Source organism: Mirounga angustirostris, unplaced genomic scaffold (genome assembly GCF_029215605.1).
Source record: "Mirounga angustirostris isolate CCGP_5_RB_7025 unplaced genomic scaffold, mMirAng1.0.hap1 SCAF_9, whole genome shotgun sequence".
In the NCBI taxonomy this organism is placed as follows: domain Eukaryota; kingdom Metazoa; phylum Chordata; class Mammalia; order Carnivora; family Phocidae; genus Mirounga; species Mirounga angustirostris.
Window position 1 is genome coordinate 26896243 of NW_026991717.1, and position 15850 is coordinate 26912092.

At 39.8% G+C, this 15850-nt stretch overlaps 1 protein-coding gene across 1 annotated transcript in view; it reads left to right on the top strand.

Moving 5' to 3' along the window:
• Window positions 1–8882: 8882 nt before the first annotated feature.
• The window catches only part of GABRG3 (gamma-aminobutyric acid type A receptor subunit gamma3), an 804322-nt gene continuing 797354 nt past the window's right edge, over window positions 8883–15850 (top strand). The window contains exons 1-2 of the mRNA XM_064598509.1: window positions 8883–9004; window positions 14064–14212. Of these exons, the coding sequence (XP_064454579.1) occupies window positions 8952–9004; window positions 14064–14212 (202 nt within the window). The 5' untranslated portion in view covers window positions 8883–8951. The remainder of the gene's footprint in view (window positions 9005–14063; window positions 14213–15850) is intronic.

Here is a 15850-nt window from a genome sequence, read left to right on the forward strand (position 1 = left end):
CTAAAGAACAAATAATCCAATCCAGAAATGGGCAGAGGACATGAACAGATATTTCTCCAACAGACACATGAAAAAATGCTCCACATCACTTGACATCAGGGAAATGCAAATGAAAACCACAATGAGATACCATCTCACAGAATGGCTAAAATTAACAAGTCAGGAAACAACAGATGTTGGCAAGGATGTGGAGAAAGGGAAACCCTCTTACACTGTTGGTGGGAATGCAAGCTTGTACAGCCACTCTGGAAAACAGTATGGATGTTCCTCAAAAAGTTGAAAATAGAGCTATCCTATGACCTTGCAATTGCACTACTAGGGATTTAAACCAAAGATACAAATGTAGTGCTCTGAAGGGGCACCTGCACCCCATGTTTATAGCAGCAATGTCCACAATAGCTAAACTATGGAAAAAGCCCAGCTATCCATTGACAGATGAATGCATAAAGATGTGGTGTATATATATATACAATGGAATACTACTCAGCCATCAAAAAGTTGAAATCTCGCCATTTGAAACGACGTGGGTATTATGCTAAGTGAAATAAATCAATCAGAGAAAGACAAGTATCTTATGATCTCACTCATACATGGAATTTAAGACACAAAACAGAAAATCATAGGAGAACGGAGGGAAAAATAAAACAAGATGAAATCATAGAGGGAGACAAACCATAAGAGACTCTTAATCATAGAAAACAAACTGAGGGTTGCTGGAGGGGAGGGGTGTGGGGGGGATAGGGTGGTTGGATGCTGGACATTAAGGAGAGCACAAGATGTAATGAGCACTGGGTATTATATAAGACTGATGAATCACTGAACTCTACATCTGAAACTAAGAATACACTATATGCTAACTAACTGAATTTAAATTATAAATAAATAAATAAATAAATAAATAAATAAATAAATAAATAAGCCTTGTTTTTGTCTAGGACAACTCAGTATCATAAAGTTGTCAATTCTCCCTAAGTTAATTTATCAGTTTAATAGAACTCCAGTAAAAGATGAAAAAATTTGGGGCACCTGGGTGGCTCAGTTGTTAAGTGTCTCCCAGGTCCCTGGGATTGAGCCCCGCATCGGGATCCTTGCTCTGCGGGAAGTCTGCTTCTCCCTCTCCCTCCCCTCCCCTGCTTGTGTTCCCTCTCTCACTGTGTCTCTCTCTGTTAAATAAATAAATTAAATCTTTAAAAAAAAAGATGAAGAAAGTTTTTTTCTGCAGCTGTACAAGTTGAGAGTAAAGTTAACTTGGAAAAATATGTGAAAGTACATGAAAATACTGTACAAGAAGACTAAGAGCTATTGCTAACCCAAACATATGTTAAAACATTGTACAAAGTCTCTATAATTAAAATTGTGGTATTAGCACATTAGTAGTAAAACACCCATTGGAATTGAATGAATATTCAAAGACAGATCCAGGTACATATAGAAAGTTAGTATATAATAATGGTGCTACTTCAAATCAGTGGGACAAACTTGAACTTTTGAATAAGTAGTGTGGGGAGATCTGGATAGCCATTTGGAAAATATTAAAATTACATTCATGCCTCACACAATACACAAGAATATATGCCCAATAGATCAGAGATATAAATGTAAAAAATGCAAGCACATAGTGACCAGAGTAAATGATGGTTGAAGTTTTTAATAACTTGGATGTAGGGAAAATCCAAATCAAGATGCAATAAAATATTGATAAATTTGACCACAGAAATATTTTTAAAATTTGCATGATGAGAAAAATTTAAGCAAGTCAAATGAAAAATGACAAATGGGAAGGAATTATTTGTAACTCATACTATAGAAAAATAGCTATAATATATAAAAATATAAATTCTTAAAGTGTAAGGACAAGATATGAAGAAATCTTACAGAAAAATGTTCAAAGGGCACGGGAAGACAATTTGCTAAAATATAAAATACTTATATTTTATATATAAAATAAATATAAACATATATAAATATATGAAAAGTGAAGGAAATGGACACACCTCCAACAGAATGAAAATAAACACAAACAAGGATATATAATCCAGCATTATATGCAATTGCAAAAGATTGGAAACTACTAAAATTCTCCAACAAAGTAGAATGATTTAAAATGGTAGTATTTACTCACAGAGTAGCTACATAAAATGAGTAAAAGCGGCATTAACTGGTATAGAGTGGTTTCCAAGATACATTATTGAAGAAGTTAAACAAAAAACATGCAAAAAATTTTTACCTAGCATGCAATATAAAAAAAAAAACAAAGGAAGGGAATGAGAAAATAGTTATTCACCTATTTATTTTTGTAAGAAAAACATAAAGCAGAAATTCATAGAATAGGTTATATACAAGAAGGGTATGTGTGGTTGGGGCAAATGGAAAGGATGGGGTGCAATGACACTCTTCTGGGTATTCCTTACTCCTTTTTGTATAGTTTTGACTTTTGGAATCATATTAATATTTTACATATTAAAAAATAAATTTAAATTTACCATGAAGGGGAACAAACCCTAAAGTTGAGTACAAATGGAAACAAATGAAGTCCTCTCCAGTTTAAATTAATAGCATACTCTCATTGGGGAAAAAAACAAAAAAACCTAAACCAGATAACTTTTGAACACAGTATTTTGATTATTCTCTTGAATTCTTTTAAAGAGGATAAAAAGATCTGAAAAGAAATCTTGAACTCAACCTAGAAATCTGCTTTTCATTGTAGTATGTTTACAGTAATTCTGAAACTACCTTGCCTGCATTGTTGGGTTGAGCAAATTAATAAATATATTAATTTTGTTGAGAATTGGGAGTCTTGATGTGAAAGAAGAGAGTTACAAATAGAAGTGTAAAGGTAAGGAAGAATGCTATGGGAGTACCATTAGCACTCATTAATTCTATAAAATAATAGAATATAATATAGTATATAATATGATATATGTAATATATATAATTTAATATATAATATCATATTACATATAATTAATTCTATAACATAATATTATATAAGATGGTATGATATATGATATAATAGTCTATAGTAGTATAGTGTAGTTCAGTATATCATATGGAATATATATATTCTAGCTCATCCTTCTAGAAAGCCTCAAATCAATGGCACTTCAGAAAAATTAGATCTTGTTTTCTAAATATCATTCCCAATTAAAAGGAACCAGGAAGAAATTGTGGCTTCGAGGGCTGGAAAAAGAACTTATGAGTGGGCCTTGAGAGTCTTCTTGCACCACAATGTAAGAATGTACTCAAAAGTTTACTGGTGACATACTAAAAGGAGTTAGGAGTCAGCTTGGAGAGGCTCCTACTGTCTAAATCTTGGATAATATGAGAATAACAATAAATAATTACAGCAATGGATTAAAATGCATTGAATAAAACAAGAAACCATGAATCCATGCTGAAAATAATAAGAGGGAAAGTGTTTCCTTAGTATACTAATAATAACTCAAAATGTAGAAGGAACAACAAAATCACCTTTTACGACTAGCAGGTGGGATGCCTGGGTAGCTCAGTCAGTTGAACTCCAGACTCTTGGTTTAGGCTCAGGTCATGATCTCTTGGGTCCTGGGATCCAACCCTGCCTCTGGTTTCCCACTCAGTGGGGGTGTCTGCTTGAAAGATTCTCTCCCTCTGTCCCTCCCCCCACTCACACTTCTCTCTCTCTCTTAAATAAATAAATGTTTACAACTAGCAGGGAAGAACCACCAATGCAAGCTAAAACTAAAATAGTTAAATGTTTTCAGATAATTTGTCCTAAAGAATAGTTAACAATTCAAGAAGAAGAAGAAAAAGTTACTTCGGTGGAGAAATAGATAGATGCCAATTTAACCAAGTGATCAGCAAGATCCATAATAAGACAAACCAACATTATGTGCCCCTTATGTGATGCACTGAGAAAAACAACATTATTTATGCTAGATTTCTGCCAAAAATGTGTAACTTGAATCTGAGCAAGAGGAAACAGCAGGTAGATACAAACTGAGATGCATTCTACAAAATCACTTTCTCTACTGAAACCATCAATGTTATGAAAGATCAAGAAAGGACAAGAAATGTTCTAGATTAAGAATAGACTAAAGGAACACAATAACTTATAAACTGTGTGACCCTGAGTGGGATCTTGGAGTATATGAGAGGAAATGCTTTTGAAGATGTAATTGGAACAATTACTAAAATTTGACTATGGACTGTAGATTATATTATATGAAATTTTTGTATTATTTTTATCAGTTTTTTTTTAAGCTTGTGAAAAATTTGGAGTAAATAGTTTAAAAATTTGGGGGAAGCTTACTTCTGTGGAGATGCAATCAGCCTAGAACAGCCAAAGAAATAAATTCAGAGTACTAAAAATAATACTATTAAGAATAATTTTGAGGGCGCCTGGGTGGCTCAGTTGGTTAAGCGACTGCCTTCGGCTCAGGTCATGATCCTGGAGTCCTGGGATCGAGTCCCGCATCAGGCTCCCTGCTCAGCAGGGAGTCTGCTTCTCCCTCTGACCCTCCTCCCTCTCATGCTCTCTGTCTCTCATTCTCTCTCTCTCAAATAAATAAATAAAATCTTAAAAAAAAAAGAATAATTTTGAAGCTTTAGTAATTTTAAAAAGTGTGGTATTGGTGCAAATATGTCAAGAGAATAGAGCTCAGCAAAAAAGATGTATTCATATATGGTCACCTGATTTATGCAAATTTAGTGGTAAAAAGATGGTATTTTAAATAAATCATGCTAGGTCAGTTAGTTGTCATCATAAGAATAAACAATGACTCATGAATAAAATCATACACTAAAACGAACTAGAAACCAAATCTAGACCTAAAAGAGGAGTTTTCTTCTAAAGCTTTCAGAAGAAAACATGGTAGGCTGTATTTACCATGGCTGAGTATGCAACGATTTATTACATAGGACACAAAGCAATAATGTTCATAAAACACTATTCAGAGAATGTAAAGGCAAACTATTGACTGAGAGAAGATAATCATCACACACACATTAAAGGGCTCATATCAAAAATACATAATGAGTTTCTATAAACAAAAAGATTTTCCAGTGGCTAGTAAGAATTTCAAAGGAGCTCAGCGAAATTAAAATTAGAATAAAATATCAGAATGGCTATAATTAAAAAAGAATGATAAAGTCACATTTCACTGAAGTTATGTATGGAACTCATTCATAGCTAATGGGTGGTAAATTGATAAAACTACTTTGAAAATCTCTTTAGTAATATTTATTATAACTAAACATATACCTTCCCTGTATTCTAAAAATTCCATTTTTAGTCAGAAAACGAAGAGAAATGAGCACGTATTTCCACACAAAAAATGTACCAATATGTTCATATCAGCTAAATAATATGTGGTATATTGAATGCCACAACGAAATACCATGTGCTTCAATAAAGCGTAAGGAATGAATACATCTTGCAGACACTATATTGGGTGAAAGAAATCACATGTTAAATAGAACATACTACATGATTCTATGTGAGCTTCAAGAGCAGGCAAAAACTGTCTATTGTGACAGAAGCCAGAATAGTGTTTCCTGGGGTCAGTATTGACTGGGAAGATGACCCAGTGACTGGGAGGGAGCACCTGGAAAATGTTCTAAATCTTTATCTGGATGATATACACATGCTATTCTTATATATATGGCATATACATGCGTAAAAATTCATTGAGCCATTATTTTAAGATGAGTGCGTTTTGTTGTATGTGTTCTCTTAATATTTTTAAGTGACAAGGAAAAGTTTTTTTTAACAACTATGAAACATCATAATACAATTCAGAAGTATAATTTTGAGGGCAGGAGAGATTTTATTCAAGCAGAAAATTCAGAAGCAATAAAGAATAAGATGCAGAACTGATGCAGTGGTCTAGTTATATTCAGCACGGTGACTCGCTCTGCCCCTTCGCGCCTGTAGGAGGTGAAGCGAGGCCGTGAAAGAAATCCTGAGGTATTTCTCAGAGACGCCGCAAGAGGATCCCTAACCAAGCAGCCAGTCTGGCTGCCTCCTTGAGTTCCTTCCCGCCTCCTGCAGAGATGCAGCTCAACCCACGCTGTGCAGGCCAGCCCGGGTCTTTCCCCGGAAACCTTGAGTCTGGATCTGATGCAAAAGCTCGAAACAAACAGCATGCATTGCCGGAAGATGTTCGATATTCACAGGAGTGCATGTGCTTGGTTTGAGTGGATCGATCCCCAACCCTTACCTCTTATGTTACGTTTCATTTTTCCTTTCTCTTCCTGTGAACTTGGGGAATTGAATGAATGCAAGTCCGCGCATCCATGTGGAACTGTCAGTTTCTCTGGTGCTGAAGATGGAGAGCTGAGGCAAACGGAGAGTGAACACGGCGCATGCTCTGTAAAGCATTTCTCTCTCTCTCTCCCCCCCTGCCCCTTCTTTTCCTTTCCTTTCCTTCCCCTCCCCTCCCCTCCCCACAGGTCAAACTGGGCAAAGGAGGAAAATCACAATCAAAGCCTGAAAGTTTGTCCTTTGAAGATTCTCTATTTTGGACCTTGCATTTTGTTTTTACACTCATGCCCAGGGAGCTTGTTTTGGATTTTCCTTCCTCTCAACTCAGTTTGATTATAATAGAGGAAAAGAAAGGAGAGGAAAGGAAAGGGAAAATTTTGCTCCAGATCTCAACATGAGAAAGGGGGCTTTTGAAGGTAAAATGTTCATGTCTACCAAGCTGACCCATTAAGTCCAATAAGTGGAGCAAAGCATTCCAAATGCCAGAAGAGCTTCAAAAACACTCAAGTATTGTTCTGTCTTTATTATAAACAACTTATAAGCATTTTACTCATGCTCAAATAATAAAGAATACAGCTACAAGTCTAAAACTTTGCTCAAAGGGGCAAACAACAATGGTTCACTGAGCTCCTACTCATCTGAGAGGCAGTATGACATAGTGATTAAGACTGAGACATTGGAGCTGACTGTCTGGGTTTTAACCTCCAGTTCTCAACCTGTGTGATCTTAGGGAAGTGACCTAACTTCTCTGTACTTTTCCCTCCATCTTTGAAATAGGAAGATTGCTGTGAAAGTTAAAAATGAGTTAGTCAATGTAAAGCCTTCACATCAGCCCTGGGCCCCTTTATGTTATCAATATCTGAAGGTTATTTTTACCTATATTCCTATTGCTGTGTTAAAAATTGGGGGTCAGAATTCTTTCTTTACTTGCAGTTTTCTCACACACATTTAAAAACTATGTGAGCATTTGACATATTTCTATAAGCAATTAACAAATGATAAGTTATTATCTAACTGATTTTTAAAGTGTTCAGTTGTGTGATAGAGAATTAGAGATTAGGGCAGAGTATGATAAAGTCTCATATTCCCATGAAGCTGGAAGAATTTCTGGAAGTGGCAGAATGCAGGAATGTTGGGGGTCCTCTTAGAAAATAAGACTTGAATGGGGTCTGTGCATTTAAGTAGGAGAGATGTGGAAGGCAGAGGAGGATGCCAGAAGGAGCCCTGAGAAGCAGTGAGCTGGAGTGAGCTCAAGGCCACACAGAGATAAAAAGATAGTAAGGACAAGGAAGCAACCAATACTGACTTCACTGACTTCACTCCACTCCACTTCATGACCACATTCATGTTGATGAACTAGAAGTCAGAGAGAAAACACCAAACAACTTCCAACTTACTGTTCTATATATTTTATGAGCAAAAGTATTTGACAATATTAAGAAACAGTTATCATACTCTTTCATAATTCTATGAATAGTAGTTCAAATATAAAATAATTTATAAGAACTATTGTTTTGCAGTATAAAAGCAAACTTCTTAGTGGATTTATTCTAAGCTATCCTAACATTGTAATACTTATTTGGTGACAGACTAGCTTTCGGGGGCGACTATTACAAATGAAAACATAAATGCAATTTTCAGTCTTTGGGGAATGAAAATACATTGAACGAAGTGCTCTTGTGGTTCAATCAAACAATGTCTTTTACTTTTTGACTTAGGATCTTTCTCTCTCCTACCTTTAACTTTTTCACCTGTTTATTGGTATGTGTTAGAATGGTACATATTGGGAGTGCTTTTTTCTAAATATCCCTAGCAAGCCATTTTTTCCACACACAATCTTAGTAGTGCATAGGAGTTCAGTAGGCCTAGCAGGACGTGTGCATGGAAGGGGCGCTTTCAGCAAACCATCTCACTCCTTTGTTATGACTATCTAGCTGAAGACGCGCAGGGAAGGACGGCAACAGGAGGTCAGAGAGCCTGGGAGAAACAACACGTCTGCTGAAAGGACAGAAGGAACGCACTCCGTCGGACTCGGGGGCTAGCTCTCAACGCTGAGGTGCCAGTCCCTGGGATCCTTCTAGTGGCTCCCTGCGGGATCCCCAAGCCTCCCCTCCTCCGCTGAGCCCCGCCCCCTTCCTGGCCTCAAACTCTTGACTCCATTCAAACCTTGCTTTCTTCGCCACGCGCGTTGTCAGGCGTGTAATTGGGGAAACTCCTCCCCGCCGGGACCGCCTCACAGGCGCTGCCAGAGGAGCTGCCTCGCTGCCCCCACCTCTGAGCGCGCGGCGGCCTCACTCCGCGCGCAGAGCCCACCGCCGGGGCACTGGCGCGCAGCTCTCCGCGGAGGGGGCAGTGCCTCGGCGGGCCGCGGGGCTGCAAGGCCAGGGACCGCCCGCGCCCACCCGCTCCTGCCACCAGGCTGCGCGGACCCGGCGCCCGGGTGCGGGCGGGGGGCGGCGCGCCGCGGTGGCCGGGCGTCCCGCGTGCGCCCCGCGGAGCCGCGCGCAGACCCGCCGGCCGTCGGGGGCGCGGCGGGCCGCCAAAGCCCACACCTGTCCGGCCGCGGCGGCCGGGAGCCGGTTTGGCGCCGCAGTCCGCGGCACCGGAGGCAGGGAGGGAGAGGAGAGCGGGCGGAGGCGAGGCGCGTGCTCCGGAGGACGCCGCATCCGGCTGGAGGCCCTGGACGCTGCTCCCTAAGCTCCACCGCACCATGGCCCCGAAGCTGCTGCTCTTGCTCTGCCTGTTCTCGGGCTTGCACGCGCGGTAAGTGGCGCCCGGGCCCCGCAGCCCCGGGGCTCTGAGCCGGGCCGGAGGGCGGCGGGGGGCGCTGTCTGCCGGCCAGGAGTCCCGGCGCGCTCCGCCGTCGGCTGGGCTGCGGCGGCGTAGCCCGCTGGGGCCGGGCCAGGAGAAGAGGGGAAGTCGGCCCGCACCTCACCTGTCCCATTGCCCCCTGGACATGGCCATCTGCCTCTCCAGGCTGGGTGGCTGCAGCCTTCTCTGTAACCGGGAATGTGGAGACTCTGAGATTAATGGGCTTCTCCTGAAGCTTTTAGGATCTGGTTGTTTTAAGGGGTTTTTCCAGGGGCTCACACACACACACTGGCCGACATTCTGTATAATTTCCATCACTCTGAAATTTCCCAGGACCCAGAAGTCATGATTTCCTAGCTGCCTAGTTTAGATCACACTGGCAAAGAGCATCCAGGCTGGGGGCAGGTGGAAGAGGATTGGAGCAAGGGAAAGAACCCTACTTCTTAGAAAGGATTCCCCTCGACCCAGGCCCTGCAAACACACACTATACACATTGCACCCCTTCTAGATGAGCCACTTTTCACACACACGAACATACACACACTTACCCCATAAAGCAAACATGTTGAAATTGATAATAAGTCTTCTGCCTGGTAACTGTAAGATATTATCTTACCCTAAATACCCTTAACCTGCCTCCTAGAACAGCAACCCGCTAATGGGAGCTTAGAGACGCTCCTGGAAGGGATGAAGATGGCTCATGAGGATGGAAGGGCTGTCGAACCAGAAGATTAAACCATGTTGCTGTAAATATAACTGGATATTCTGGGTTTGGTTTCTTTAATTCTGTCTCCCAGACTAGATCTCTAGCTCAGAGCCTGCAGACTTTGGAAATCAGAGCAGCTCCATGCCTCTCCTCCTACCCCCATCCCAAGAGTCTTGGGACACCCCTTTCCCCAAAACACTCTTTGTTCATTTCCTGGATCTAGAAGCTAGAGAGCTAGAGAGCCTTCCTATGGGCAGTTAGCCCTGCAGGTGTCAGCAGGCAATGCCAGGTCTTAGATTTTCATTCATACTGGTGAAGTAGGAAGGCACATTAACAAATCTTAGCAGACATAAAGGGACCCCCAATTTCACTCCCCACTTTTGACAGGGGTGCTTGACCCTGACAAAGAAAGCCCTGGTTCTCCCCTCCATACCACTTACCCCTATTAAGAGGTGAGAGTGTGAAAGGCAGACAGTGTGCCAGAGACAGTGTCAGCTGGTGATACACAGGCAGCTCTCTCAACCAGGCATTGTACTCCTTGGGCCTTTCACCTCAAGTTTCTTCCTGTCTAAGGAGAGAGCTAGGGAAGGATATGGAAGTGCACTTTCTGAAGTTGATTCTGCCTGGAACTATCTCTGTTTAGAGGCAGAGAGACCAGCAGATAGCACCAGGCATAATGTAGACGTCTGAAGTATATAATCTCGATCTGAAGTCACATCTGCATGACCTTTCTGTTGCTACCAACTGGATGAAGTGACCTGCATTTCAGAGTTAGATAATTACATATAGTTTAGATTTGTAGCTACTTAACATGCTACAAGGAAAACTGCTTATTGTCCTCATTAGTTTATGTGCTTAGTAGGAATATATCTTAGTATCTAACATGAAGCAGTCAGGTTTCTAGGGATTCCTGAATACATGTACAATTTCTTGGGATTCCTCATCCTTCCATTTCACCAAGGCAGATGTAATGATTTTAATATGTTCTGTCTTTCGGTTCATTCCCTGGCCTTTATAATAGAGGTTGCATATCAGTTGAAAAAAAAAAATCCAAATTTTAAACTAATTGCATTGCTCTATGCCTCTCCTTTGAGAGAGTCTTTGTTCTTTGAATGGGTTTTACAGACATGTAAAATAATCTGAAGTCCAGTGACATCTTTCAAAACCATTATTAATGCTGAGAGCGTTCTCGTTTGCACTCTGGAATGGCGTTCTGGTGTTCAGAATCCCTGGAAAAGGTTCTGAGAGTTGTGCTCTGTGGTGATGGCTTGATACCTCCATGGAGAGAAAAACACCCTGTTCTGACACCCATGGATGAGCTTATTATGATTACAACGCACCACGGCATGCCTGGACTTTGGTGATACCTTGCAGACACTTAACTGCTTTCTGAGGTTTAGGAGCTCCTTTTAATATTTAAAAATACTTCAGACTTTCTCTCTGTCTTTCTAGTTGAAGGAAAGGTGTAAGACCTGAAAATAACACCTGGAGGTTGAGCCGTTCTTTGACAATGACAATACATTGCCGATTTGTTTTTAAGAAAAGCTAATTGCAGTGATGGTATTTAGGATCCAACATTCCTGATAATAGAACACTCATAAAGATTATATATAGCCCACCTAGAAAAGCAGATCATTCTTGTTTTATTCATATTCTAGTGGGTCCTCTGAGACGGGATTTTGTTTTCATGAAAGGGAGGATTTTCCTGTGGGGCTGGTGGTCTGACACTAGCACTGTGAGGCTTCTACTTCATTCCCTGAAGTCCTGCAGCAAACTGACGAAGACCAGGATTGGGAGAAGCTCGGTGTCGGCCTCTAAGGGGACAAGAGGATCTCTGCCCACACTTTGCCACTGTGCACCCCAACCCAGTCACTGCGCTGCAGGTTCTGGTTTACCTCCTGAAGGGGTGGGAGAGGACCCTGCTGCTTTTCCTTCCTCCTCTCTCCCACTCTCACCTGCCTTGGCCTCTAAGGAAGAAGCTTATGCAATTTCAGGAAAACCCTCTCGTCACCACTAGAGGGAGAATTAGGCTCATTATAATACCTGCTTTTGAAGTAGCTCAAAGTCTTTCAAAAACGAAGGCTGTGTGTATACAGAGAACTGATGAATAATTAGTGTGCTCAATCTATGTACATATGACCACTGGGGCAATAGAAAATAACAGGGCATGGAGAACATAGTCTGGTCTCTGCTGGTGAGCTATCTTTGGGGGTGGGAGAGGGGAAATAGGGAGAGGAATAAGAGAGAAAGGTGGGGGGGGAAGAGAAGAGAGAGAAAGAGGCAGAGAGACAGAAGAGGGAGAGAGGAAAGCACTGTGATGGAGTTGGAACGTGTCTTGAGAATGTTGTATGTGATTCTGCCAAAGTGATCTGCCCCCTGTCCGTAGTCCCTCCAAATGGTTTTGCTGCAGAATGAATTGCCAGGTCCTGTAGGCAATGATTGCTTCCAACTAACCATGACTTAGAGAACCTGCTTCAACCTAGTCCTTTTTTTCCCAAGATGATAAAATTAATATTCCTGACAATATTTCTGATAAAATATTCTAAAGTGACATTTTAAATTCTATAATGTTATTTGTAAAAGTTCAGTTTTAAAAATAATGAAATGCAGCATATCACTTCTTGTATGTGTCCCAAATTTTGTAGGTTCTTATTGATGGTGAATGTTCAGTGTAAATAAAAACTCACAGCATTTTATAGTTTCTGTGGATGATATATTTTAACCTTCTAGCCAATATATATTCAAGAAATAGAATTATAGTCTAAGATAAGCCTAGGAAAACTTAAATGAAGTCGATCTGCCAGACATATGCCATATACTCATTTTCAAAATCTCATATATATGTATATATTCAACCAGGACCAGACTATGTGACACAGCCCTAGTCTAGGTTAAGGGTAGTTAACACTCATAAAAATACTGTAATGTATATAATACATGACATATACATATAATTACATATTATATAAAATCATGTATACTATTGTACTATATATGTAACTATGTGATTATAATATTATATATATGATTGCAAGCATTTAAACAAATAGAGATAATGAATTTTTAGAAGTTTCTTCTCTTCCTTTCTTTCATGTTCATTATAGATAATTTAGACAATTCCAAAGATTAACATAAACTTGTGTCCCAGAGCACAACTTGCCCTGAGATAATGTTAACATTTTGGCTCCTGTTTGGGAAGCTAAACAGAAATGAGCTCATACCAAGTCAGGACAAAAAACCTCAATACAATTTTCTATTCTATATTTTGTTCTCTTTGGTGAAGAAAAAAGTCATTAAGGCATTTATGTTGACAAAGTATAAGGAAACAAGCAAAGTTGTTTGTTGTTTTACAAGTTTTTCTTGCCCTAGTAAATGAAAGTCCACCTGGACATGCTGCTTTAAGGCAGAAGGAGCCTCTCCTCTTTTCAAGCCTGAATGGCTGTGTTGTTGATTTGGCCTCACTCACTGAGAAAACTAGCTTGTCATTTTGAGGCCTCTCCATTCAAGTACTCCTGTCAGTGTGTATCACCCAGGAGAGGTGGCTGACCTGCTGCACAAGACAAGCTCAGAGATGCTCAAGCATTCGTTTCAACCCGTTTATTCAAGGGCAAATGATTAAGACATATTAGAAAGATTTTAATTTTTAATGTCTGTATTAGCCTGCTCTGTAGGAAATGAATCAGTTTGTGTTGTAAGAGGTAGAATTGCCAGAGGGTATTTGTCAAACACCATCTCTGCTCCTTGTCACCACACATGAGTGCTGGCCAAGCAGACCACCTCATACTGTCCCCATGTCTACCTTGAATGAAGGTTCCCTTCTCCTTAAGAAGCACAAAAGTCAGACTCAGCTATTTTCAGCAAAAGCTAGTCTCACCTTCAACAAAAATTAGGTCTTGGCAGTAGGGGGTAGAGACAGCATGATAAAGTCATCATCTGACAAACATCTGGAAGGTTTGTGCGTTGACCTTTAGAGGTTCTCAGGGTGGAGCCAAGCAAGGCTGATTGCTTGCTGTTTGATCTCCTGGCATTGATTTGCTTCTCTTCGTGTCTATAGCTTAACATAGACAAGGAATCATTCTGTGACATTTAATGAAAACATTGTAACATGTTAAGAGCAGTGGCATTCCTCCTATTGGATTCTTTCTAAATGGTGTTTTGTTTTCATTTTAGAGGTAATCTATTGATTGGGCTGCGAGTATTGGGGACTGTCTACTTATGTCAGTGGTGCTTGAGTGGGCCAAGCTTAAGACACTTCCTGGAGCCATTGCTACGACTTATACTTCATGCTTTGTGCCATAATTACAGGTCCAGAAAGGCGGAAGAGGATGAATATGAGGATTCATCATCAAACCAAAAGTGGGTCTTGGCTCCAAAATCCCAAGACACTGATGTGACTCTTATTCTCAACAAATTGCTAAGAGAATATGATAAAAAGCTGAGGCCGGATATTGGAGGTGAATGTCGATGTTTGTTATTCTAATAGAAAATATACTGTGATGATATATTTTTAAAGTTTTTATTTTAAATAATTATAAATTCGCAGGAAGTTGCAAAGATGGTACAGAATCACACAATTTATGAGTGTAATATGATATCAAAACCAGGGAATTGGCATGGGTACAATGTATGTGCATGATTTCGTGTCATCTTATTATACGTAGATTTGTGGAAGAACCACCAAAATCAAGCTATAGAACTGTTTCATCATCATAAAGACCCCCTTCCTGTGCCTCTTTATAGTTGCACCCACCTCCCTCCTCCAAAATTCCCAAACCTTGTCAGCCACTATTTGTTATTTCTGTGTTTTGGTCATTTTTAGAATGTCATATACATGCAGCCATTCAGTATGTGACCTTTTTTTTTTTTTTTAAAGATTTTATTTATTTATTTGAGAGAGAGAGAATGAGAGAGAAAGCATGAGAGAGTGGGGAGGGCCAGAAGGAGAAGCAGACTTCCTGCCGAGCAGGGAGCCCGATGCGGGACTCAATCCTGGGACTCCAGGATCATGATCTGAGCCAAAGGCAGTCACTCAAACAACTGAGCCACCCAGGCACCCTCAGTATGTGACCTTTTGAAATCGGCTTTTCTTCCCTCAGCAAAGTGATTTAGAGATCCATTCAAGTTGTTCTGTGTATTAATAATAGTTTGTTCTTTCTTATTGCTAAGTAATCTTCCATAGGAGGAATATACCACAGTTTGTTTATCCATTCACCTATTGAGGAACATTTTTGTTGCTTCCAGTTTTTGTTTATTATAAATAAAATGACTATGTGCATTTGTATTGAGGTTTTTGTACGGAAATAAGATTTCATTCCCTCGGATGAATGCCCAGGAGTATGATTACTAGGCTTTATGCTGTTTAGTTTTTTAAAGAAACTGCCAAACTTTTTCCCCAAAGTACCTGTACCATTTTTTATTCCCACCAACCAATGTATAGGAGATCCGGTTTCTCTGTCTTCACCAGCAATGAGTATTGTCACTATTTTTTATTTTAGCTGTTCTAATAGGCATAAATCTAATAGGTTGACACCTCATTGTGTTTTGACTTGCATTTTCCTGATGGTTAGTGCTATTGAGCTACTTTTATGTGCTTATTTGCCAGCAATATATCCTCTTCATTGAAATATCTCTTCCTATTAGTTGCCCTTTAAAAATTGGATTATTTTGTTTTATTTTTTCTGTTGAATTATTGAGTTCATATAATCTAGGTATAATTCCTTTGCCAGATGTAGTTTGCAAATATTTTTTCTCAGTATGTAGCTTGTCTTTTCATTCTCTTAATAAGATCTTTCACAGAGGAAAAGTTTTTTTAATATAGATGAAATTCAACTTACTGATTTTTAAACATTTTTTGGAATATGCTTTTGGAGTAATGACTAAGAACTCTTCATGAAGCCCTAGTTCCTGAAGATTTTCTCCTTTGTTTTCTTCTAAAAGTTTTATAATTTTATGTTTTACATTTAATTCATTATCTGTCTTTATATAAAATCAGTGTGTGAGGTTTAGAGCTAAGTTCCCCCCACCATTTTTTTCCTATGGATATCCAGTCCCTCTATCACCGTTTATTAAAAAGACTGTCTTTCCCCTGTTGA